Source organism: Ruditapes philippinarum, unplaced genomic scaffold (assembly GCF_026571515.1).
Source record: "Ruditapes philippinarum isolate M1 unplaced genomic scaffold, ASM2657151v2 ctg2114_1_1_1_1, whole genome shotgun sequence".
Taxonomy (NCBI): Eukaryota; Metazoa; Mollusca; class Bivalvia; order Venerida; family Veneridae; genus Ruditapes; species Ruditapes philippinarum.
In genome coordinates, this window is record NW_026859460.1 from 377,311 (window position 1) to 401,809 (window position 24,499).

Below are 24,499 nucleotides of genomic sequence, written 5' to 3' on the forward strand. Positions count from 1 at the left end.
TTTTAGAGGTTAATGCTTACAAAACACTTTTGTTTTTTATCCACAAATTTATCCTTTAATAAATAAAAATTGTCAATGATTATACAATATTTCATTTTTCAACAACGAAAGACTGGATTTGAAAACAAATTAAAGTGCTTAACCTTTACATTTAAATGGTTAAGTTAACCAGTGCATCTATTTGTATTTCAACTAAAACAAAATATTTTAGTATGGTAATTATTGAAAAATTTGTTTTGATGCATTGCCATGTTTCTAAATTCTTGATAAAATGTGTCTGTTATTTTGGGACACATTTAAGATATTTGTAGATAGAAGACTTTAAAAGTGTTAATTAACATGTTTTTGTTTGTTTGTTTTTTCATCTGAAAAAATTGGAACACACAAAATTAAAGTTATTTGTTTGATTTTTGCAGCCCAGTACAAGAGGGTAATAACTAGTGGTATAATCTCACAGTGTTTTACCAAGATAACTCATCAAACACCAGTCATGAGATGGCTTTTCTTATTAAGTAAGTTCTCTCATAATCTCTCATACTAACAGATTAATACATGGCAGAGTAGAGCTGGAAGGTGATAATTGGCCCGCAAAATGAATTATGGCCAAATAAAGCTGTGTTTGTAGAAATTAGGCTTAAATTCTAATTATAAAATCAAGCTATTCTTGCTTCAATCCTACTTTCACTTTTACAGCTAACTGTTTTGAGGACGTAAAATGTGATGAAGACTCAGTTTGATTGAGTCTGTACATGAGTATATATGTATTTATTTTCTTACCACACAAACAAATTCCTGTATTTTTAGAAAGAAAAAAAAACTTGTCTTCTAAGTATTGCATTAATCTGTAGTTAATATGATGAAATAATTGTTACAATGAATGGAAATCATCTTTTCTGTCCAGTTTGTTTGCCTTGGTATTTTCAAGAAAAAAATCACCAATGTTCTGTTCTGTCCAGGTTGTTTGCAGTGAATACACATGTACTAGTTATTTGAATTACTGATGTGAAACAAGTAGTAATTCTTAATTAAGGTATAAGGTATAATTATAACAGTGCCATCTGCTTACCTTTCTTTATTACTGTAGGGATCATGAAAATTCTTTCTAGGAATTTCAATTTCTGCTTTTGTTTTCTGAAGTTCTTATTTTGTTTTGATCTGAGTTTGAAGAACTTTATCAGGGAAATGTGTTGAATAAAACTTTGACTTGATTTCACATATATCATAAATAAATTATGACTTGTTTAAAGTACACTTTAGATACATGATTTTTCTAGCAATAAATAATATTGCTATGATTATCAGGTGTTGTTACTTAACTCTAAGGTGATTAAATTTCTTGTTTATTATGTGTGCTTAAAATTGTTCTATTCATTTATTCTCACCTGAGGATACAAGTACTTCAGCAGTATATCAGGTGTTGTAAAGGTGTGTTCTACATTTAGTTTCATATAGGCAAAAAGGTAGATTGGAAAAAAAACTGTATGATAGAATTTATTTAAACTCAGCATGGTCTTGGATTGGGTAATAGAGATAGTTTAAACAGTTTGTCAGACTTGTCTTACATATTTGACCTTGAAATAGCCTGAAAACTCAAATTCAAGGGCATTTATTACATGTTTTTCGATGGTTTATGGAAATATCAGTGAAATATAAAACTGATATTTCACTGTTTGAAACTGTTACCATACACACCTATAACTGATAATATTGGTCGTTGATAAATCTTCTAGAAAACTTTAATTCTGAAAAATACATAATATTATTCTGGCAATATGTGTAGGTTACACTTATTAAATATGATATAATTTCTTCACTTTTTTCATTTTTTTTTCAATTTTAGCTAAGAAAATTTCAGTGAAAAAAGGAATTAAGGTTGATGGCCTTTATTATATCCCTTTCAATATAAATTGTAAATCATTAACACACAAAACTTTAATTAAACATATAAAATATGTTTAGAATGGCTTATTGTAAAGCTAGGTACTTTTAAATTTGGAATAGTAACTGAATTTCTACTGGTTGTTTATATGTTATTGATTAAAAATTGTTTTATTCATTAATTCCCACCTGAGACTGTTATTACAGGTATATATCAATATTTGTGTGGGTTTATGATGATTGCAAGGTTAAAAAACAACTTTGATTGTTATACTTATAGATATATACAGTATGAAGTAATAATGGGTTACATTAACCTTTTTATACCCCCACCACAAAATGTGGGGGGGGGCTATAATGGATTCGCTTTGTCGCGTCGGTCGGTCCGTCCGTCGGTCGGTCCGTCCGTCTCCATTTTCGTGTCCGCTCTATAACTCCTATACCAATTGAAGGATTTTCTTCAAACTTGGCTCAAATGTTCATCTCAACAAGGGGATGTGCAGAACCCATGTTGCCCATGTGTCAGCTCAAGGTCAAGGTCACAATTCAAGGTCAAATATCAAACACTATCAAATATTACACAGTATGTCGTGTCCGCTCTGTAAGTCCTACACTACTTGAAAGATTTTCTTCAAACTTGGCTCAAATGTTCACCTCAACAAGGGGATGTGCAGAACCCATGTCGCCCATGTGTCAGTTCAAGGTCAAGGTCACAATTGAAGGTCAATTATCAAACAATTAAATATTACACAGTATGTCGTGTCCGCTCTGTAAGTCCTACACTACTTGAAAGATTTTCTTCAAACTTGGCTCAAATATTCCCTCAACAAGGGGATGTGCAGAACCCATGTTGCCCATGTGTCAGCTCTAGGTCAAGGTCACAATTGAAGGTCAAATATCAAAACGATTAAATATTACACAGTATGTCGTGTCCGCTCTGTAAGTCCTACACTACTTGAAAGATTTTCTTTAAACTTGGCTCAAAATGTTCACCTCAACAAGGGGATGTGCAGAACCCATGTTGCCCATGTGCCAGCTCAAGGTCAAGGTCATAATTGAAGGTCAAATATCAAACAGTCAAATATTACACAGTATGTTGTGTCCGCTCTGTAAGTCCTACACTAATTGAAAGATTTTCTTCAAACTTTGCTCAAATATTCCCTTCAACAAGGGGATGTGTAGAACCCATGTTGCCCATGTGTCAGCTCAAGGTCAAGGTCACAATTGAAGGTCAAATATCAAGCAATCTAATATTACACATTATGTCATGTCTGCTCTGTAAGTCCAACACTACTTGAAAGATTTTCTTCAATCTTGGCTCAAATGTTCATCTCAAACCAGGGGATGTGCAGAACTTATGTCACTCTTTTGCTGGCTTAAGGTCAAGGTCACACTTGAAGGTCAAACTTGACTTAGAAAAAATTCTTAAATTTTAACATTTATTTGAATATTCTAAATATAGAAAAGGTATTTGCTTGATACTTAAAATGTTTTTGAAGGGTCACAAATACGATATGCTGTTCAAGTTTCATAACTCTGTATTGCATTTAAACAAAGTTATGCCCCTTTTTAAATTTACATACAATCAAATATTAGACAATATGTTGTGTCCGCTCTATAAATCCTATACCAATGGAAGAATTTCCTTCAAACTTTACTCAAATGTTCACCTTAACAAGGTTATGTGCAGAATCCATGTCACCTTTGTACCGGCTAAAGGTCAAGGTCACACTTGAAGGTCAAAAAATTGACTTAGAAAATGTTCTTAAATTTTAACATGTACTTGAATAATTCTGAAACTAGCTCAGGCATTTGCTTGAAACTTAAAAGATATATGAGATGTGGCAAATAAGATATGCAGGTCAAGTTTCATTACTCTGTATTGCATTTTGACAAAGTTATCCCCTTTTTAAGTCTTCAAATTTACATACAACCAATACTAGACAATATATTGTGTCTACTCTATAAATTCTATACTGATGGAAGGATTTTCTTTCAAACTTTACCCAAATGTTCACCCCAAAATGGGTGATGTGCAAAACCCATCTTACCCTTGTGCCAGATTAAGGTCAAGGCCACACTTGAAGGTCAAAAATTGACTTATAAATAAAATGTTTTAATGCATTGGGAAAATGAAAGGTTATTTGTAACTGTTTCGAACAGTTTTGATAATATATATTTTATACTATTACCTGTACAATTAGTCTTTTTTTCACCAGAGATAATTTCTTTTTATGTATTTGTGCCACATAAATTATTCCCTTAACCACCTTTCTAAGTGGTCTTCTGTCAAGGACATTGGTGGGGGTATGAATCGCATTCAGCGATAGTTCTAGTTATGAAGTGTGTACTTTTTTGGTGACAGACTGCTCATTATTAGCCTGACTTTTGAGGAGTAAGGGAGAGCTATAATTGTAATCACCATCATACACTGGTTAAGTTTTTGCACAAAAGTTGGTATCTCCAAAACTACTAAAGGGAATGTGTTGAAAAAATTCAGTCACTTATTTGAGAGCATAATAGGAGGTCACTGTCAAAGGCCTATAACTTTAACATGGATTTTTACAGAAATATTGCCTTTTTTACATTTAATCTTAGAAATTTTACATTATAAACAGGCTCTTATAATGCACAAAGCATTTTAAGTTGTTTGTTGTTTGCAGTGTCTGTAAATGAGGATCATCAGGTACAGAATGGATGTAAGAAGATGCTGCTGGAAATTCTTCATTACCAACTCATGGACGGACAACAAAAATGGGCACCAAGACTTGTTGATATTCTTTCAGTCCTGCACAATTATGGTATATACAGTTCTTCTGTTTAAGAGTGTTTATCATACTGTATGCTTAGTGCACAATTTCACATACTTAAACATATATATGCAGAACTCATCAGAAGTAATCTGCTGTCAAATTCTTCATACATACAAAAATGAATTAAAATTTGATGGTCTCTTTAGAAAAAATGTATTCATTTTGTTTGCACATTATGTCACTTACATTTACTGCATTTTTGACAAAGAATGATTCCAAAGTACTGTATGAAAGAAATATGTTCGAATTTTTCCATTACAGTGAATGGCATATGTATGACATCATTGCTAAACAGTTAACCCGCTTTCAAAAATTGTAGCATAATATTTTGTTCTGGAACATTAAATTCTGTTTACATACAATATTTAAGTGTATTCATTTAAATAACAGAGACATTCTATGTTACAAGTCTTTTGAGAATCTACGGTTATATTATGAAAACAACTTTATTTTACCGTTTATAAATTTTACAAAAATATCTCATTAGATGTATTAAATAGAAAAATATCGTGATGTGAACAAAGAAAATAATTTACACATTGAAAACAGCACTTACAACCCAAGTAAATTACCAAATATGGTCAAAATATGCAAAATTAACTTTTAGTAACGCAGTAGAAATATGGTAAAAAATATTTCAAAATCGGTCATTTATTGCAAATTACATGGACACTATTACTTTTATCTTAAATCTTTTTACTTTTCTAAAAATCTCAGTACAATTTTCTGAAATATGATTTTCTTGAAATATTTTGGCTTATCTGCAGGCAGGCAGCTTTAATGGATTTCAGTGTCAATTTCATATGTCTGAAATAATGATTACCATCAGTTGTAATTCCAATATAATAATGTTAATGAAATATTTTAATGATGTATTTGTTTTCAGGTGCAGCTTTAGAATCACTAATACCTTGTAACTCAAGTACCTTAGAGATAATACGGTAATACACAAGTTGTACTAATAAAATCATAAGATTTGTCTATTTGTTACATTTGTTTTATCAATTAAAGTTGTGATTTAAAAAAAACATGTTGAAACATGTGTATGCTAAATATTTGATATGGGTTTTTTTTTTCACCATTAGCACGTAGTGCTCAGGTGAGCAATTTTGATCCCCCACCGTCCGTCGTAGTGCATCGTGTGTCGTCAACTATTTTTTTAAACAACATCTCCTCAGAAACCAATGACTGCACAGCAACCAAACTTTACAGGAATGATCCTTGGGTGGTCCCCTGCAAAATTTGTTCAAATGGTTCCGGTCTGTTTGATAAGTAGGTCACAGGACCAGAAAAGGAGTTTAAAAAATGCAAAATTAAAAAATCACCTTGTCTGAAAGTACAAGGCCTAGAGCTTTGATATTTGGTATATGATATCACCTATAGGTTCTCTACCAAAGTTGTTTAAATTATAGCCCTGGGGTCAAAATTGGCCCCGCCCCAGGGGGTCATAGATTTTCCTTATATGTATATAGTAAAAACTTAAAAATTCTTCTTGTTTAAAGGTACAAGGCTTAGAGCTTAGATATTTGGTACATAATATTATCTTTAGGTCCTCTACCAAAGTTGTTCAAATTATAGCCCTTGGGTCAAAATTTGCCCCGCCCGGGGGTCATAGGTTTTCCTTATATGTATATAATAAAAACTTTAAAAAAAATTCTTGTTTGAAGGTACAAGGCTTAGAGCTTAGATATTTGGTATATAATATTATCTTTAGGTCCTCTACCAAAGTTGTTCAAATTATAGCCCTAGGGTCAAAATTGGCCCCGCCCCAGGGGGTCATAGGTTTTCCTTATATGTATATAGTAAAAACTTAAAAATCTTTACCTCTGAATTGACAAAGGCTAAAGGTTAGATATTTGGCATGAGGTATTGTGTAGTGGAACTCTTAAAATAACCAAGATTGTTCAAATTATAGCCCTAGGGTCAAAATTTAATTTAAGACCTGGTAACTTAACTTTTGTATATCAATTGCATTTAGTACTCAGGTGAGCGCATTGGGACCAATGGCCCCCTTGTTTGAAGTTGACAAATAATAGTGAAATAATAGTAGTAATATTCTTGTATTCAGCCAGGCATTAGTACACTTGATGATTTTATCGGTCCTTGCAAATTGTGTACATTAGTTATAAAACAGTTTGTATAGATTAATAAAGAAAGCAACCTCCTTTATTGTATTAAATATCATTTAACATTCAAGTTCTTAGAATGTTTAATAAAAAAGTGATTACTCTGGATTAATTAAAGAAGGGTATATAATATTTTCAGAGGTAAACTGGTAAAAGAGCCGGGACATATACATCAACCAGGTGCAGGGAATATTGGGATGAAAACAGAAAACTTGATACTTGTTTTACAGATTCTAGCTCAATGTTTGAATGGACCAAGGTAAGTGCTAAATTGACTGTATTCATGTATTTTAATTGGTAAATAAAAGGGTTAGGGAAGAACTATACGTTCAGATACAAAGTTGTGTGATAAAAATTTAAGTATACTTTTTGCTTTCTTGCATATCAGACAGGATTATCTACTGTTTACACTGGTGCTAGAAAAACCTGTCTCACACCCCCATGTAAGACAAGTCGCGTGCTTTAAATGACGTCATTGCCACGCGCCTTTTATGAATGAATTGCGTTCTTAAGATGACGTCATTTTACCGTTATGAATGAAGTTTTAAGTTCATACGCTACTATAAGAAAAATGTGCGTAATGAGAATATCAGTTGTAGTAATATCTGTTCTGAAAATAATTGATATGTAATATGCAAGAAAAAGAATCAAACACCGGCTGTCGGTACAGACGGGAATATCTAGCTCTCGGGTAACTGTTTAGCGGAAACTCGGCAGAGCCTCGTTACCGCCGTAAACAGTTACCCTCGAGCTAGATATTCCTGTCTGTACCGGCAACCAGTGTAAGATTCTTATATTCTTGCATCTCAGACAGGATTATCTACCGTTTACACCGGTGCTAGAAAACTCTGTCTTACACCCCCCATGTAAGACAAGTCGCGTGCTTTAAATGACGTCATTGATGCGCGCCTTTTATGAATGAATCGCGTTCTTAAGATGACGTCATTTTTCCGTTATGAATGAAGTTGTATGTTCATACGCTACTATAAGAAAAAAGAGCGTAATGAGAATATCAGTTTTCATATTTTCTGTTCTGAAAATAATTGACATGTAATATGCAAGAAAAAGAATCAAACACCGGCTGTCGCTACAGACGGGAATATCTAGCTCTCGGGTAACTGTTTAGCAGAAACTCGGCAGAGCCTCGTTACCGCCGTAAACAGTTACCCTCGAGCTAGATATTTCGGTCTGTACCGGCAACCAGTGTAAGATTCTTATAATCTACAACACCTGTGTCAGGTTTATAACTTGTAGATATTAGTAATGAGCATTTTTTTTATTATTGGTATGTTTATTAAAAATTTTAATGGATTTATATTAAATTTGAAAGTGAAAAGTAACGTTTAGAAATAGGGAGTACCTGTAAAAAGTTAAGGTATTCATTTTTGAACAAAAGGTTTAACCATCTTTCTCTGTTTTCTTTTCTTACCTAATATATATTTTTTTTAAAAGTAAGGATTTTACGATAACCTTTGAAAGTATCATCAGCGTTTGATGTTTGAATTTCCCACCTGTACAGCTTAAAATTTCTTTTTTACCATATTTCTTTTCATTGTCAATAATTGATCTGGATAAAAATTTGCATATTTATTTATAGCTGCATAATGTACAGCAATGTGCAGCAAAGTTTGAGTACAATCTGTGAAATACATCAAGCAATGTATTGAGCATTAAGAGGTAAAGAGAGTAGGGTGGGAATGTGAGAATCCACCCGCAAAATGAATAATGACCCCAATGGGATTATTCATTTTAGGGCCGATTATCACCTTCTGGCCCGTCTTTGATGTGTATTAATGTCTTTGATACACTTGATAGATCTAATAGCATTTTCGAAAATTGTAAATGTAAAAGTAATATTGGCCTTTTAAAAGGCTTGGAAGTAGCTTGAATAAAGTCAAACATTCATGGACCAATTATTTATTAAACATTGGACATTATATTATTTGGGTTATAGTGTAATGCTTTTGAAGAGACTTACAAAATGTTATTGTATTTCTAGTGGGAGATACAGTCCAAATGATCTCAGTTTACTATGTGTAGCTCTGTGTAAAGCATCTTTAGACACATCAATAAAACAGTAAGTATTTAACTGCATTTTTATGAGGTGATGTTAGCAATTTGTAATAAATAAATTTATCTAAATTTTAAATAAGATTTAAAGAGACTTCAAATGCCCATTTTGATAAGCTGACATATATTTTAACAATTACTATTTATTAGGCTTTATATACCTGTCTGAATTTTTTTTTACCATTCAAAATATGTTCTGATAAATAAAATTTTATATACATTCTTTTCTTGTATGTTCAACAAAATTGTGTTTTCATTTTTTTTTTTGTGTTCAAGAAATATGTTTTCATTTGGGGTAACTAATAAAACCAAACATTTGTGTTATAGTTTTTGTGCAAAAGGAGCATTTCAAAATTGTATTACCATGGTGATTAGACAGTACTTGGATGCCGATTGGCTAAAAGAGGTAGTGTATTTTTTATGCCCCCGCCATATAATGGCCGGGGCATATAGTGTTACCCTGTTCCGTCCTTCCATTCTTCCGTCATTCCGTTGTCATCAGTTTCGGTTCATAATCTTAGTAACGGTTGCACATATTCAACTCAAACTTGACATATGGATATGTCATGAGAAAATACAGGTCAAGTATGAATTTAGTCATGGTTCGATGATTTTGGCAGAGTTATGCCCCTTTTACTTTGAAAATAATATGAAATTTTCAGTTTCTGTTCATTATATCCCCAACGGTACAACACATTCAACTCAAATTTGACATATAGATACGTCAAAGAAATGCGCAGGTCAGGTTTGAATTTTGTCATGGTTAATGATTTTTGGCAGAGTTATGCCCCTTAAACTTTGAAAAAAAGGAAATTTTCAGTTCCCATTTATTATCTCCCCAACGGTTGTGCATAATTATTCAACTCAAATTAAAGATATGGATATGTCATAAGAATGCATTGGTCAATTTTGAATTTGGTCATGGTTTGATGATAGCTGACAGAGTTTGTAGGATAACGGTAATTAGCCGGTAATTAGTTAACAGTATGCATAGGCGGATATATTAATTTAATGAGCTGTCACGAAAACTATGCTTAATTTAGTTAATTAATAGACCTGTCAGCACTAAAACGGGAAGTGTACCTTTTGTACTTTAGATCGTGCAAACATAATGGGTTATTTAATTGTTTAGCTGTCCACAAATGCATATATACTCTATGAATTATTAAGTTATTAAATCTTAGGCGTAAAGTAGTTTAGTATATAAGGGGAGCGAAATATTTGATTATTCAGTGTAGTTTTTGATGTTAAAGCAGACTCACTCACTTAAGGTTAAATGATGCTAAATACGCAATTGGCATTAATTCTTATTGTTTTAAGTATTGTATAAGAATTGTAAAGTTGTTAAAGACATTGTTAAAGCAATTGTGTTGTATTAGTGAACAGTATTTCATATAAAATAAATACATATATATGACGTTTATAAACTTTATATTGTGTTGACTTGTTCATATTGAGTTTATTCAGATCTGAGCGTTACACTACAAGTTATTCCTCTTGAACTTTGAAAAAAAATCAGAAATTTTAAGTTTCCGTTCATTATCTCCCCAATGGTTGTACACATTCAACTCAAATTTAACATATAGATACATCTTAGGAATAAGCAGTGCAAGTTTGAATTTGGTCATGGTTCAATGATTTTGGACAAATTTATCTTTCATGAATGTTGGCAAAATTTTGAATTTTCAGTTTCAGCGCTCATACTTTTATGGAAATGTATGTAGCCATTATTTTGGCTACAAATATGCAATATGCATTTTACAAAAGGTTAAGACTGAATGATTTCAGTGCCTTTAACATTGTATAAAATGGTTTGTGTTAACATTGAAAAGTTTTAAGGGCTTTGAACTTAAAATGAAAAAAATAATTTGTGCAAACAAATTTGGAACTTAATATTATAACATCTTAAATTTTGGCTGCATGCGGGGGCATCCGTGGCATGATGACACATTTCTAGTTTTTTAAAGATTTATGTCTCATCTTAGATATTTGATGTCTTTTAGAAAAGCTAAAGTTATGAGAAATGGTCAGAATGCCATATATATATCCTCAGCCATTGTAACATCCTATATTTTCTTGTAAGTAAACAAAAGTGCCATTGTCATATAAAGAATATTTATTTTGGCATTAACATAACATTTTCATTGTCATTTACAAAACTTTTACATTGGCATAAACAGAACATGGAGACTTTGGCATTTACATAACTTATTTTATATCAATATACATTGTCATTTACAGAAACATTTACATTGGCATTTACATAACTTTAACATTGGCATTTGCATAATTTTTATATTGGCATTTACATAATTATCTTTTACATTGACATTTTGTCATGGCGTGGCTCAATTATTATTTCAGAGATTAAAGTTGACGAGAATGTTAGTAGGAATTACAGACCATCACCATAATAATGCACATATAGCAGAGTTACTTCCCCCTGGTGCTAGAGGCATGTTTATTCAGAGAGGATTTTGTTATTTAGTTCTCAGTGAAATATTACTGGACAGAACAAATGTGTCTGATGAATTACTGAATTCTATAAAGGTAGGTGATGTTCATTTACTAACTTTGTTTTAGTAACCTTTAAAAGAGACAGTATGTGAACAATCAGTGCCTGTTAGAATACAGTCAGACATGACATTTTCTAACTGAAAAGATACTTTTTTTTATGACTATGATGTCTAAGATAGCCTTTTATCCAAGCTGATAATGCTTTAATGCAAAACAGCTTGAAATTCTGCTTTTTTACAGTTTTTTTTATGACAAACCTTAATTCTTGTTAGTCTTTTTCATTATAAAGGTTGCTTAAAAAATAGAATTTACTGTATAGAAACTTATAAAGTCTATGAGAAATAACTATTTAAATGTATTTTATTAATTCTTGACAATTTTTTGTACATCAGATGTTTTGCTAATAAATTGTTCTGCTTGCTTAGCCCAGTAGGTAGTGCATTGGATTTGATGTCCAGGGTCGCTGATTCAATCTTCTTGTAAGACGAAATTTTCTCCATGACAGTTGGTCCCAGACATTAAGTCTAATGGTGATTTGTCTGTTACAGCTGATTGGGAAATCATGTCAGATTAAGTAGTCAGTCTATAGGGGAGAAATTGGTAATAACTGGTTGATTATCCGGTGAATCAACAGCTGAGATATGATAAAAAATATGTAAAAATTGGCATAGAACCAACCAAACGAAATCACTTGAGACATTCTGGTCAAATATGCTTTTTATCATTCACAGATAAAGGACATGGAGAAATTTATTCCAAAGTTAAAGGATGTGTTAGAGATAGATTCATACAAATTATCAAGTGTAGTGACATTGATTGACAAATGCGTTGGTGTTAATATGACCTTGAATTCTGAGGAAAGGGTAAGAAGTGTGATATTTGAAGTTTTGTTTTATTACAGAAATTTATTTACATTTATTTTTTTTTTAAAGAAAATTTTTATCAAGAAAAAAAGGTTATGCTAAATACATATGCTGCATGTTTGTTACATGGTTTCTTGTTAGTGAAAGTTTCTTTATATCCCTGTAAACAAAGTTGTAAACCATGTTTGAAGGAGGTATACTGGAGTCAGCTTGTTTGGTTTATCTTTGTGGTAAAAAAATTTAATTTTTTCTTTCATTTTCTTATATATATCAACATCTATCAAAATGTAAATATATGGTAATAAATTTGTTTTAAGAAAGTGTCATAGCTGTTATTCAGATATAAGTTTAATACAAATAATAAAAGTTTTAAATGCAAAAGAATCATTTTTCATTGAGGTGCGCATGTCTAACATTTAGCATGTCTTTTACACCATGTTTGTTAAACACAAATTATGTCATGTCAAAGTATATGCATGTCCATGCAATACCATTTTTACTGAGTCGCAAAATGGGCACAAGTATGTAATAAAGCCATTTAATGAAAACGCAATTACACTTGTTTTATAACACTTTGATGTGACAGCATTTGTGTTATATACAAACAGTGTTAGAGCATGCCAGAGACTCTCATAATATGATTTTATTCTACTCATTCAATAAATTAGTAATAAACCTCAATAAATTTAGTATTAAATCTACACTCATTCAATATCCTCTCTAGCAAATTTTAAACATCTTGATGATATGAGTTTTGACAACGAGACATTTGTTGTATTGTAGGGGCAGCTTAAATGTTTGTTAGAGAAGGTGAGATGTGTAAGAGTTCGAGATAATGTCAGTATGCTTGACAGAACAAGGGTACGTAATGCTGATATTTGTAATTAATAACTAAGTATTGCAAAGGGAATAATGAAAGGTCCTTGGGCAAAATAGAAATGTGGAAGGTGTAAATAGACAAATAGCAGATTGAAAACTACACCGATTTTATTTAAGCTTTGCATTATAACAGAAACATTTTAAGGGAAATAAAGAATTTGGGGTCAATGGTCAGGTTTTCAAGTCACCTGTACTTGAATTTGAAAATTTAGCTTGTTTAGTACAGTTTCATTGTGCTTTTATGTCAGCATATACCTCTTTTAACATGTTTATGAACTGAAAACACCCATTTTGGAAAAATCTTACTCTTCCATTTACTTTACACAATATTTCTATTAGAAATGGTGCACCATATAAATAACTCAGTCGTTATACTTGAGGTATACGACTTTCAATGTATTGCAGAATCATGTGAATGAAATAAGTCATTTAAAATCACTCCTACTTTATTCTTTCCCCCCCCCCCCCAAAAAAAAACCAGAAACAAAAGCGTTACAGATTGCTTCTGGCTAAAGTGTTACAGAATTACTTTATTACTCATTTTCAGTGCAATGTTTCTTGCCATGAAATTTCATTCTGATACAATAAACTTAGTTTTTCAGACAAAATCTATTAGTGTTTTACATATTCCATGTGTGGAAGTCTGTTACTTACAGCAGTATCTATTTTGTAGTCACGCTGAAATAATAATAATAATGATTTTATTTAAAAGAGATGTTTTTAAATCATTCAGTTTATGTTTTCTAAGCAGTCGTAATAATTGTACTAATGATAATATATTAATACATGCTGTTTTAGATATATTTATTCCTTGTGGAAACATATATAATAGTTGCATTAACCTGTAATACTGTGAAATCTGTGGATTGTCTGTTTTTGCAAAAAAGTAAAATGCAAGTACAGTTGACTCTCAATAAGTCAAAATCGCTTTACTCAAAATTCCGCCTTAGTCGAATAATTTCTAAAGTCCCGTCAAATTTCCTTCTTTATCTTTGTATTTTAACTCCGCTTAGGTCAAATTTTGACTTACCGAGACTCCTGTTTAGTCGAAAAGAAAATTTGGTCCCGTCAATTAAAGTCCACATATTTTCATCTCAATTAGTCGAAGTGTGAAAACAGCCGACTGATCAAAGGTCGGCGACATCAAGGTGAGATGTTGTCACTCGTGATTTACACGTTTCATAGTAATTTTTAATTGCCGGTCATCATGTATTATTAACACGTCGTAAAAGTGTCTTTAATCCGTTTCACGACTTAATTGGTTTTAACAGTTAGATAACTAAATTAAAATTTAATTACATTTCTTTAAAAAAATTGACTCGTGCCAGTCTGATGGGTGTTAGTCAAATAACAGCCTAGTCAAATAACAGCATAGGTATTGATGTGTATTATCAACGTAAATGATATTTGTATAATTAATGTTCCGTCATATTGCATACATTAATTTGTACTTCCGGTTCACGATAGTTGCTAATTTCGTTTTCGTCCGACTATCAATTAAATCAAATATAATTGTGTGTTTATGTTTCACTATTAATATACATGTATTAGATTTTGAATGATATATTTTTGTTCATTTATAATTTGTAGTTGAAAGTGATTTACCGTCATTTCAATGGTTAAATATTGCAGCATTGCCGCTAACAACATTAAGAAACCTACTTCTTTGCACATTCAATCAGGTACATGTATATACATGTACGAAGTCAACGTAATGGCGGTAGTTCCACGTTACTCAAATTCCGTTTCTCTCGAAGTAAAATACCTAGTCCCTTGGATTTCGAGTTACCGAGAGTCAACTGTACATGTAATGTACAGTAATAAAAATAATTGTATATCAGAGGAAATAAAAATTTTGTTGCATCTTTAATTTGCAGATTGACCGATCCACGAAAACCAAGAAAACTTGTGCCCAATATATATTAATGATTTTGTGATTTTCAATTAGAAATTCGATAACTATGAAATTGGAGTCTTGTAACAAACATGCCAGATAGGAAAAGTTAAAGGATAGTTTACTGAAAATAAGTGATTCTTGATTCTCATTTAAGTTAGATATTTTTTTACGTGAAATTCTCATCTCAAGTGTATCATATTTCTTATAGAACATTTGTATCAAGTATAGTATAAAAAATGAAAATTAAGAAGGCATTTACCTGTGACATTCTTATAATTAAAAAGTAATTCATATTTGTTATAACTTATTTGTGATTATTCTTTTTTAAATTTTTTTCCAGCTGTCTTTTAATTTAAAATAGAAGAAGAAAAAACAACAAGATCATAAATGATCCTGATATAATAAAGGGTTGATAGTGTATTAAATGTCTTGATATTAGCACATGTGTATGTACCTCATGTTACAAACATGTTTCTTGATGTATTTGTAACAAGATATTTAGATAAAGTTCATTTTTTAGGGGTAGTAATAGCTTATCAAAACTGTAAAGATTTTATTAAACCTTTTTTTTTTGTTCTCTTGTTTTTATGTTGTGAACATCTGAGTATTAACAAGTCACATGATATCATTAACGAGGCACATGCTCCATTATTACGTATGTGGGCTTTACTCTTGTAACATGTGGCTAGGGACAATTGAAGGGAAGGGAAGTCAATATATATATAGTTACATTTAGAAATGTGTTTTAAGTTTGATAAAGTTAATTTATGAGGAACACCTTGTATAGACAAGTTTAAATGTATATCTGTTTAAATGCTCAATAGTTTGAAAAACATCATCATCTGGGTCTTATATTCATGGAATGCAGTGTATCCAGTAAATACAAATGTTGAAATTAAACAAAAAGTGCAAACATGGATTTTTTTAATTAAGAAGATTCTATATTATCGAGCCTCCTGTTTTACTGTCCAGCACTGAGAATATTCAAGCATGCTGTTCTACTGACAGCTATTGTTAACAGAATAAGTACTAGTTATTGAGAACTCCCTATTGAATGAAAAGGACATTGTATTTAACTCATGAATTTTTAGATGTTTTAAGCTGGCATTGTGTGTTACTGTTGCTTTTTAGCTCACCAGAGCCGAAGGCTCAGGGTGAGCTATAAGTATCAAAGGGGGATACTCCGGCGTCCGTGCGTCAACAATCGTCTTCTTCTCTGAAACTGCTGGGCAGATTTACTTCAAATTTGGTCTGTAGCATCCTTGTGACAGTCACACTTGAATTTGCTCATGTCATTTCAATTGGCCCCTTTTAGGGGTCAACAGAGCTAAAAATAGAAAAATCTTTAAACATCTTCTACTACAGAACTAATTGATGGATAATCACCAAACTTTGTCTGTAGCATTCTTTGGTAGTCTTTTATCAAATTTGCTCATATAAATTTGATTAGCCCCTTTTAGGGGTCTCTAGGGCTAAAAATAGAAAAACCTTTTAAACATCTTCTTCTACAGAACTAATTGATGGATGATCACCAAACTTTGTCTGTAGCATTCTTGGGTAGTCTTTTACCAAGTTTGCTCATATTAATTTGATTGGCCCCTTTTAGGGGTCTCTAGGGCTAAAAATAGAAAAACCTCTAGACATCTTCTTCTATAGAACTAATTGATGGATGATCACCAAACTTTGTCTGTAGCATTCTTGGGTAGTCTTTTATCAAATTTGCTCATATTAATTTGATTGGCCCCTTTTAGGGGTCACTAGGGCTAAAAATAGAAAAACTTTTAGACATCTTCTTCTACAGAACTAATTGATGGATGATCACCAAACTTTGTCTGTAGCATTCTTGGGTAGTCTTTTATCAAAGTTGCTCATATTAATTTGATTAGCCCCTTTTAGGGGTCTCTAGAGCTAAAAATAGAAAAACCTTTAGACATCTTCTTCTTCAGAACTAATGGACGGATGATCACCAAACTTTGTCTGTAGCATTCTTGGGTAGTATTTTACCAAGTTTGCTCATATTAATTTGATTGGCCCCTTTTAGGGGTCTCTAGGGCTAAAAATAGAAAAACCTTCAGACATCTTCTTCTACAGAACTAATTGATGGATGATCACCAAACTTTGTCTGTAGCATTCTTGGGTAGTCTTTTATCAAAGTTGCTCATATTAATTTGATTGGGCCCTTTTATGGGTCTCTAGGGCTAAAAATAGAAAAACCTTCAGACATCTTCTTCTACAGAACTAATTGATGGATGATCACCAAACTTTGTCGGTAGCATTCTTGGGTAGTCTTTTATCAAGTTTGCTCATATTAATTTGATTGGCCCCTTTTAGGGGTCACTAGGGCTAAAAATAGAAAAACCTTTAGACATCTTCTTCTACAGAACTAATTGATGGATGATCACCAAACTTTGTCTGTAGCATTCTTGGGTAGTCTTTTATCAAAGTTGCTCATATTAATTTGATTGGGCCCTTTTAGGGGTCTCTAGTCTCTAGATTGGCCCCTTTAAGGGGGCCGCTAAAGCTAAAAATAGAAATACCTTTAAACGTCTATATCTAGAGAACTAATAGATGGATGATCACCAAACTTTGTCTGTAGCATTTTTGGGTAGTCTTTTATCAAATTTGCTCATATTAATTTGATTGGCCCCTTTTAGGGGTCTCTAGGGCTTAAATAGAAAAACCTTTTGACATCTTCTTCTACAGAACTAATAGATGGATGATCACCAAACTTTGCCTGTAGCATTCTTGGGTAGTCTTTTATCAAGTTTGCTCATATTAATTTGATTGGCCCCTTTTAGGGGCTGCTAAAGCTAAAAATAGAAATACCTTTAAACATCTATATCTAGAACTTATAGATGGATGATCACCAAACTTTGTCTGTAGCATTTTTGTGTAGTCTTTTATCAAATTTGCTCATATTAATTTGATTGGCCCCTTTTAGGGGTCTCTAGGGTTAAAAATAGAAAAACCTTTAAATGTCTTCTTCTACAGAACTAATTGATGGATGATCACCAAACTTTGTCTGTAGCATTCTTGGGTAGTCTTTTATCAAGTTTGCTCATATTAATGTGATTGACTCCTTTTAAGGGCAGCTAAAGCTAAAAATAGAAATACCTTTAAATGTCTATTTCTACAGAACTAATGGATGGATGATCACCAAACTTTGTCTATAGCATTCTTGGGTAGTCTTTTATCAAGATTGATCATATTAATTTGATTGGCCCCTTTTAGGGGTCTCTAGAGTTAAAAATAGAAAAACCTTTAAACATCTTCTTCTATGGAACTAATTGATAAATGATCACCAAATTTTGTCTATAGCATTCTTATGTACACTTTTATCAAGTTTGCTCATATTAATTTGATTGGCCCCTTTTAGGGGCCACTAAAGCCAAAAATATAAAAACCTTTGAACATTTCCTACTGAAATATCATTGATAGATGATCACCAAACTTTGTAGCATTATTAGGTAGTCTTTTATCAAGTTTGCTCATATTAATTTAATTGGCGCCGTTTAAGCTAAAGCCTAAATGCCACAGGTCATGGCATTTCTTCAAATAATTGTTTAAACATATTCTATGCTCAAATTAAATATCAGAAAATATTGGCAATGGATAATTTCCAACCCTGAAAAGCAGTTGTTTCTGGTGAGCGACTCATGGCCATCATTGCCCTCTTGTCATTTTTTTATTGTTGGTTTTAAATCAGTTTGCTACTTGGTAACGAAATTTCAAAATCTAGATCACATTACCTTACTTTGGAATGTAAAGACAAATTTGACTTTGGACTCTGTTAAGATTAAGCAGTACTAAAATAGAGAAATATTTGACAGCCTTAGCAGCATTGATTGTGTGAAGTGATGTAAGGCCATCCTTGCCTTTTGTTATAAAGGTAAATAAGGACACAGTAATAAATAAGTAAAAATGTAATTATTGTATTTACAAAATGATGATACTGAAAAAGGTTTTTGTAAGATACTGTAGAAAATTTGTTATATGATATTATTTATTGTCTGAATATCTTACATCTGTATTATAATTGTTATTGAATTGTTGACACATATTTTGATGTATAGATATATGAGCCACGTCCTGACTAAACCAACATAATGGGTTTGCAACCAGCATGGATCCAGACCAACCTGCGCTTCTGCGCAGTCTGATCAGGATCCATGCTGTTCGCTTATCAACCCTATTACAAGTAGGGAAACTGATAGCAAACAGCATAGATCCTGATAAGACTGCGCAGGCTGGTCTGGATCCATGCTGGTCGCAAACCCATAATGTTGGTTTTGTCGTGGCGCAGCTCATATTTCTTTAACAGATACACTATTGTTGTCTATTACTTACTTGAAATGAAAAACTGTAACATTTCAATTTGGAAGCAAACTAGATTATCTATTACCATTTCTGCAATTCTTAATATGTTATTGTACTACTTAATGTTTTGCCTCAAAGTTTATTTACTGAGAATGTGAAATTATTTTGCCTGGTTAAAATGGTTTTTTATTTTCAAGGTCATTTATGTTATAATGACATTGAAGAAGGGCAATATTAATGATGTTTTTTCATTCAGTGATTCTTATTTATATACTTTCCAATACCACTAACCACCATTCAAAACACAGTCTTTTAATTTTTGTCTCGCTTAGTGATTATTCCAAAAGCAAGTCTCATCTTATATTCTAAAATTGCATTAAGACTTCATCCAACCTTTACACAAGTAAGTACATGTACTAATAATCTTCTGCATATCAGTTGAATGTTCCACTACCATTTACTGTTTAAAGTAACAGTAGTGTGTTCAGTTAGCTGTCAAGGAAACATATAGAAATACATCTGTTCTCAATAATCTGATTACTTTTTCCTAGAAAATATGTTATACAGTGAAACTTGTGCAGAACAGATCTCTATAGAACAATTACTTTATTACAACAACAGTACTGATTTATCTCAAGATTTCACAAAATATTTAACCCCTCTAGAGAAATACCTCTCTGCAACAACCAAAATCTTGGTCCTCTAAATCATAGGTGCCTGACTTCTAACACACACCCACTATCCTCATGATCCTAGCCCTTTTTATGTGAGAAACACATTGATTATAGATATAAGAAGGTATGGAGGGGATATTAAATGTTGGGCACTGTTGCTCAGCAGTTGCTGTACAGTGACTATATGTAATAAATATACATGTACAGTAGCTTCATATTTTTGAAATTTTCAAGCATATTTTGATATTATTATTTGCTATTATTACATGACCAAAAATAAAATAGACAAAAACAGAATCCCCAAGGAACGTCCAAAACAACAATTTTGAAAATGTTCTAGGCTCGGTTTAATTGAGCCTGCTGGAAAATACAAGTCACAGTCCACGCCCCCTAACAGCCACTGGCTTAAGCAGAATTCACCATTTAACCATGACAACAGTTATAGACTGTGTTTTGGGTGGTGGTTTGTTAGTCGTAGTACTGGAAGATGTATTCCTACCAATACTCATGTTTACCTAAAAAAACACATTACACAAAATACAGGAATAGAAATAATACACTAAGAAAACTACATATATGTTTTATATATTTACAGGTAAAGGATATGATTGTGAGAATGACCAGTAAATGGGCTTTAGATATACAAACAATGAAAGGAAAACAGGTAAAATATTGATATGGCAGATATTGATGAAGAAACTTTTGCTTTTGACCTTTCACATTGAATTTTTTTTACAAAAATCTACATTTTCAGATATTATACAAACATTATTAGTATAATATAAAATATATATAAATCATGGTTCAATGATCAAAAACGGCTTTAAATTTCCCTGGGGGTCACTTTGTTAACATAGACTTGTGTAGGAGTATTCGTGTGTAAAAAAATACACTGTTCAGAACTGATATAGTAATCATGAAACATTTTAAAAAATCATACAGCTGAGATCAAACATGAAAAACCAATGTGATCATATTACTTACTTCTGTATTAAACAGTTGGTGACAATTTATAGCATTTGATCTCAGGTGAATGATCTGGGATCTCTTGTTTCTGTATTAATATTTCAAAAGACCAATGAACATTTTGTAGAAAAGTAGGTTGACATTTATAAAAAAAAAGAGTGAATGTTGTAACTTTATAAGGTCATAAAACCCTTTCCAGTAGATGGTAATAGTCATATGAGCCGCGTCACGACAAAACCAACATAGTGCGTGTGCGACCATGCTGTTCGCTCTCAGTTACTCTACTTGTAATAGGGTTGGTAAGCGAACAGCATGGATCCTGATCAGACTGCGCGGATGCGCAGGCTGGTCTGGATCCATGCTGGTCGCAAACACATTATGTTGGTTTTGTTGTGACCCGGCTCATTTATTATGTAGTTTGCCATTTTTTTTGTTCTTTTCAGACAAAGATTTTTGAATATGCAAGTCCAGTCAAAATGCATGTAGAACAAGTGCAAGCAACACAGTCAAGTGGTGAAGATGATGAGCAGTCTGATAGTGATGATGATCTACCGTGTAAAATACAAAAAATCTCACCTCAAATAAATACTTGACTTTACAAATCAATAGATAATGCATTTGGAAATATTGTTGTATGGTTGTAAGTTGACTAAAGGAGCACATGCAAGACAATTTGGTAGCAATACTATTTTCATATAAAAAGCTTAGTCAAATTTTGTTTAATTACCAGACAAGAATTTATTTACCTATACTCACCAGCTTACTGTTAAGCAGGAAGTACATGTAGGCTTCATGACTACATTGGTAAACAACAATGTGTGTGATTTCAAGGTGTACAGATGTTATTACAGTTAGAAAATCTACTTCAGCAGAAAACCTTACTTCAGCATATACATACATATATATACTTATTTAATTATTTGCCATTAAATTTGTTAAGTTTTGTAAACAATAATTCAAGATCATACTGGTTGTTAATCTCTTGTAAGGAAGGTACAGTGCTTTTGCTGTGGATAAATTTTCTAAGTGGATACATTCTTTCTCCTGCCCATTTGGGTCTTTTAATGTTACCACTTTCTCAAGTTTTTTTTCCATAGGTTTTTTTTAAGATACGCATTTCAGATATTTTAATTTTTTGTTATTTACTTTTAAATATGGGATATAGTTAGCATTAGAGACATAATTTTCATACGCAAATATCCTGGTAAAATGTGGGAAGTGTTTAGTTTGTATTAATTGACATAAAATTCTTGTTTAATATTTTTGTCATATATATTGACATATTTTTAGACCTGTTGTGATTTCATTTGAATTGCATTATTTTGACTGAATGCATGATACTCACATCAGTGAGGCTTATGGAAGGAGATAAAAAAAATTGTAGTAATTTGCAAACAACAATGATATACGGTTTTTATAGTCTGAAAAAACTTGTGGGAAAATGTCATAATTCTGTCTTATAAATAATTATTACAGTGTTTCCTTGTATCATATACAATATATTGTACGATCTAAGAATTATTGTGTTCAGAAAAAAAACTGATTTATTCTCTTTCTAGAGGATGCAATATACAGGGCAAAATTTATAACATAGATATGCCTCTCTTCATGACGGATAAAGTAGTTAAAAAGAGTTTCTTACAGCCGTAAAACCATGTATCATGTTAATTTTTCTTATATACTATCTTTAGTAAAGCATTATACAGGAGAAAAACTTATATATCTTTATAAATCTCTGATCACCGTTTAAATGAACTGAGAAACGATGAATATGTAATACATGTACATGTTTTACTATATAAAAATATCAGGTCCTGTAATATGTGAACATTTATATATGTTTATGTACCCAAAAACTGATTTTACAAAAAAATGTCTAAAACATAGTTGAATACCTTGAATAATTGATATATTGTTGAACAACTTTTCAATTTATATTGTAAATGACATCTTCACACTAATACTGTTTTTGCTAGTTTGTCATTAAACAATATTCATGGAGGTGAATAACTTATTATTTGAAAGACATTACTCGCCTTTAAGTGCAATAAAATATTTTAAATATGTCTAATTGTTTTAGTTATTTTCAATTTCCAGACTGCTTGTTGTGAAGTGGTTGTATTTTTTTTACCTGGATCATACAAAGTAAATTTAGAGTTTTCTGCCCTTTGTCGGTATGGAGAAAAATACGTTTTGCTCTTAGTAAAGATAAAATATATCTTTACTATCATCATCCATATCATATAAGACAATGCACATACCTCTTTCGCCAATATTTTTGGAATTATTTTCCCTTAAATCTTGGAATGTTCATGAACATTTTTTTTATTTCAACTTTCTTATATAGGGTTAACGCACGTTTTTCCGTGTTATAACGTCTGCAGAGTCCCGAGGAACGGTTGGTGCCCGAGCCCGGTAGGGCGAGGGCTCCAACAGTTTCGAGGGACTCTGCAGACTTTATAACACGAAATAAACGTGCGTTGACGCTATTATAGCATAATATTTTCAAACAGATTCGTGATGTATAGTTTATACAAAACACAATTACATTAAATTCTTGTGCTTCCAATTCTATGTTTTACGTATGCGTTTCATTTTTCCGGGGCCAACAACTTGGAAATTCTCGGAACCGAACGAAATTTTGAATTTTAATTGATTTAACAAAGCTTGGCCTTTGGAGATTTATTATCTCAAGAAAAAAACGTTACATTATGCTACCCTCTACCAAAGACAAAACATGACCCTCAGAAATTCTTAGAATGATTTCAGATTGACGGTAGAAAAAATCAGTGACATCAGGCACTTAGCATTATTCTCTCAAAGAAATATAAAGAGCATTTATCAACATAAACATAAATAAAAAACATTTTCTCATATTAATTTTGTGTTATCTAGTTTTGTAAGTTAATCGGAGAACTGAATAACAGGTAGACTCTACTGTATTTGTTTACATTGACAACTGTCCGTTTCTTAGAAAGGGCGACAACCAAGATTAGCACCGATGTCTATACGCCGTTTTTCCGGCATAATTACTTGAATATGCGACTGAGGCCCTCGAATCAATAAATTTCAATATAACAAGAGCGCATGACTCTTCGGCAAACAGGCCAAATCGTCATTTTTTGTTTGTTTGTTTACTGGGCCCTGTATGTATTGCGCATAGGTGAAACCGGGCTATAACAAGAGCGCGTGACTATGTTAACACATGGTTTTGGTCCCGTTATAACATGGGCAAAAGAGGGAAAAATAGCCGATTTTATGCTATAATTTCTAAAATAATTTACTTCAAAAATGTATTCCTTGTTACCAGCCTTATAAATACAATGTTTATTACTGTTGCCAGTATAGATAAATAGTGACTTGGTAAAGTGCAGAGTGAAAGAACCATAACCTAATGGTACCATTCTTTAAATTATCTCCTTTTTGCACTTTCTTGTGAAGAGTATTTAACTATTCAAGAGATTGACAAACATGCATTTATTCCGAAATGTTGGCTGAA

General features: G+C 32.0%; 1 protein-coding gene across 1 annotated transcript; it reads left to right on the forward strand.

Annotated features, from left to right (window-relative positions):
• Window positions 1–419: 419 nt before the first annotated feature.
• Window positions 420–23,066, forward strand: LOC132756580 (SMC5-SMC6 complex localization factor protein 2-like). Its single transcript, XM_060747690.1, has 11 exons — window positions 420–512; window positions 4,542–4,679; window positions 5,578–5,632; window positions 6,957–7,076; window positions 8,817–8,894; window positions 9,215–9,293; window positions 11,252–11,437; window positions 12,136–12,267; window positions 13,051–13,128; window positions 20,630–20,698; window positions 21,444–23,066. The coding sequence occupies exons 1-11, from the start codon at window positions 491–493 to the stop codon at window positions 21,591–21,593; spliced, it is 1,107 nt and encodes a 368-aa protein (XP_060603673.1). The 5' UTR covers window positions 420–490; the 3' UTR covers window positions 21,594–23,066.
• The last annotated feature ends 1,433 nt before the right edge of the window (window positions 23,067–24,499 follow it).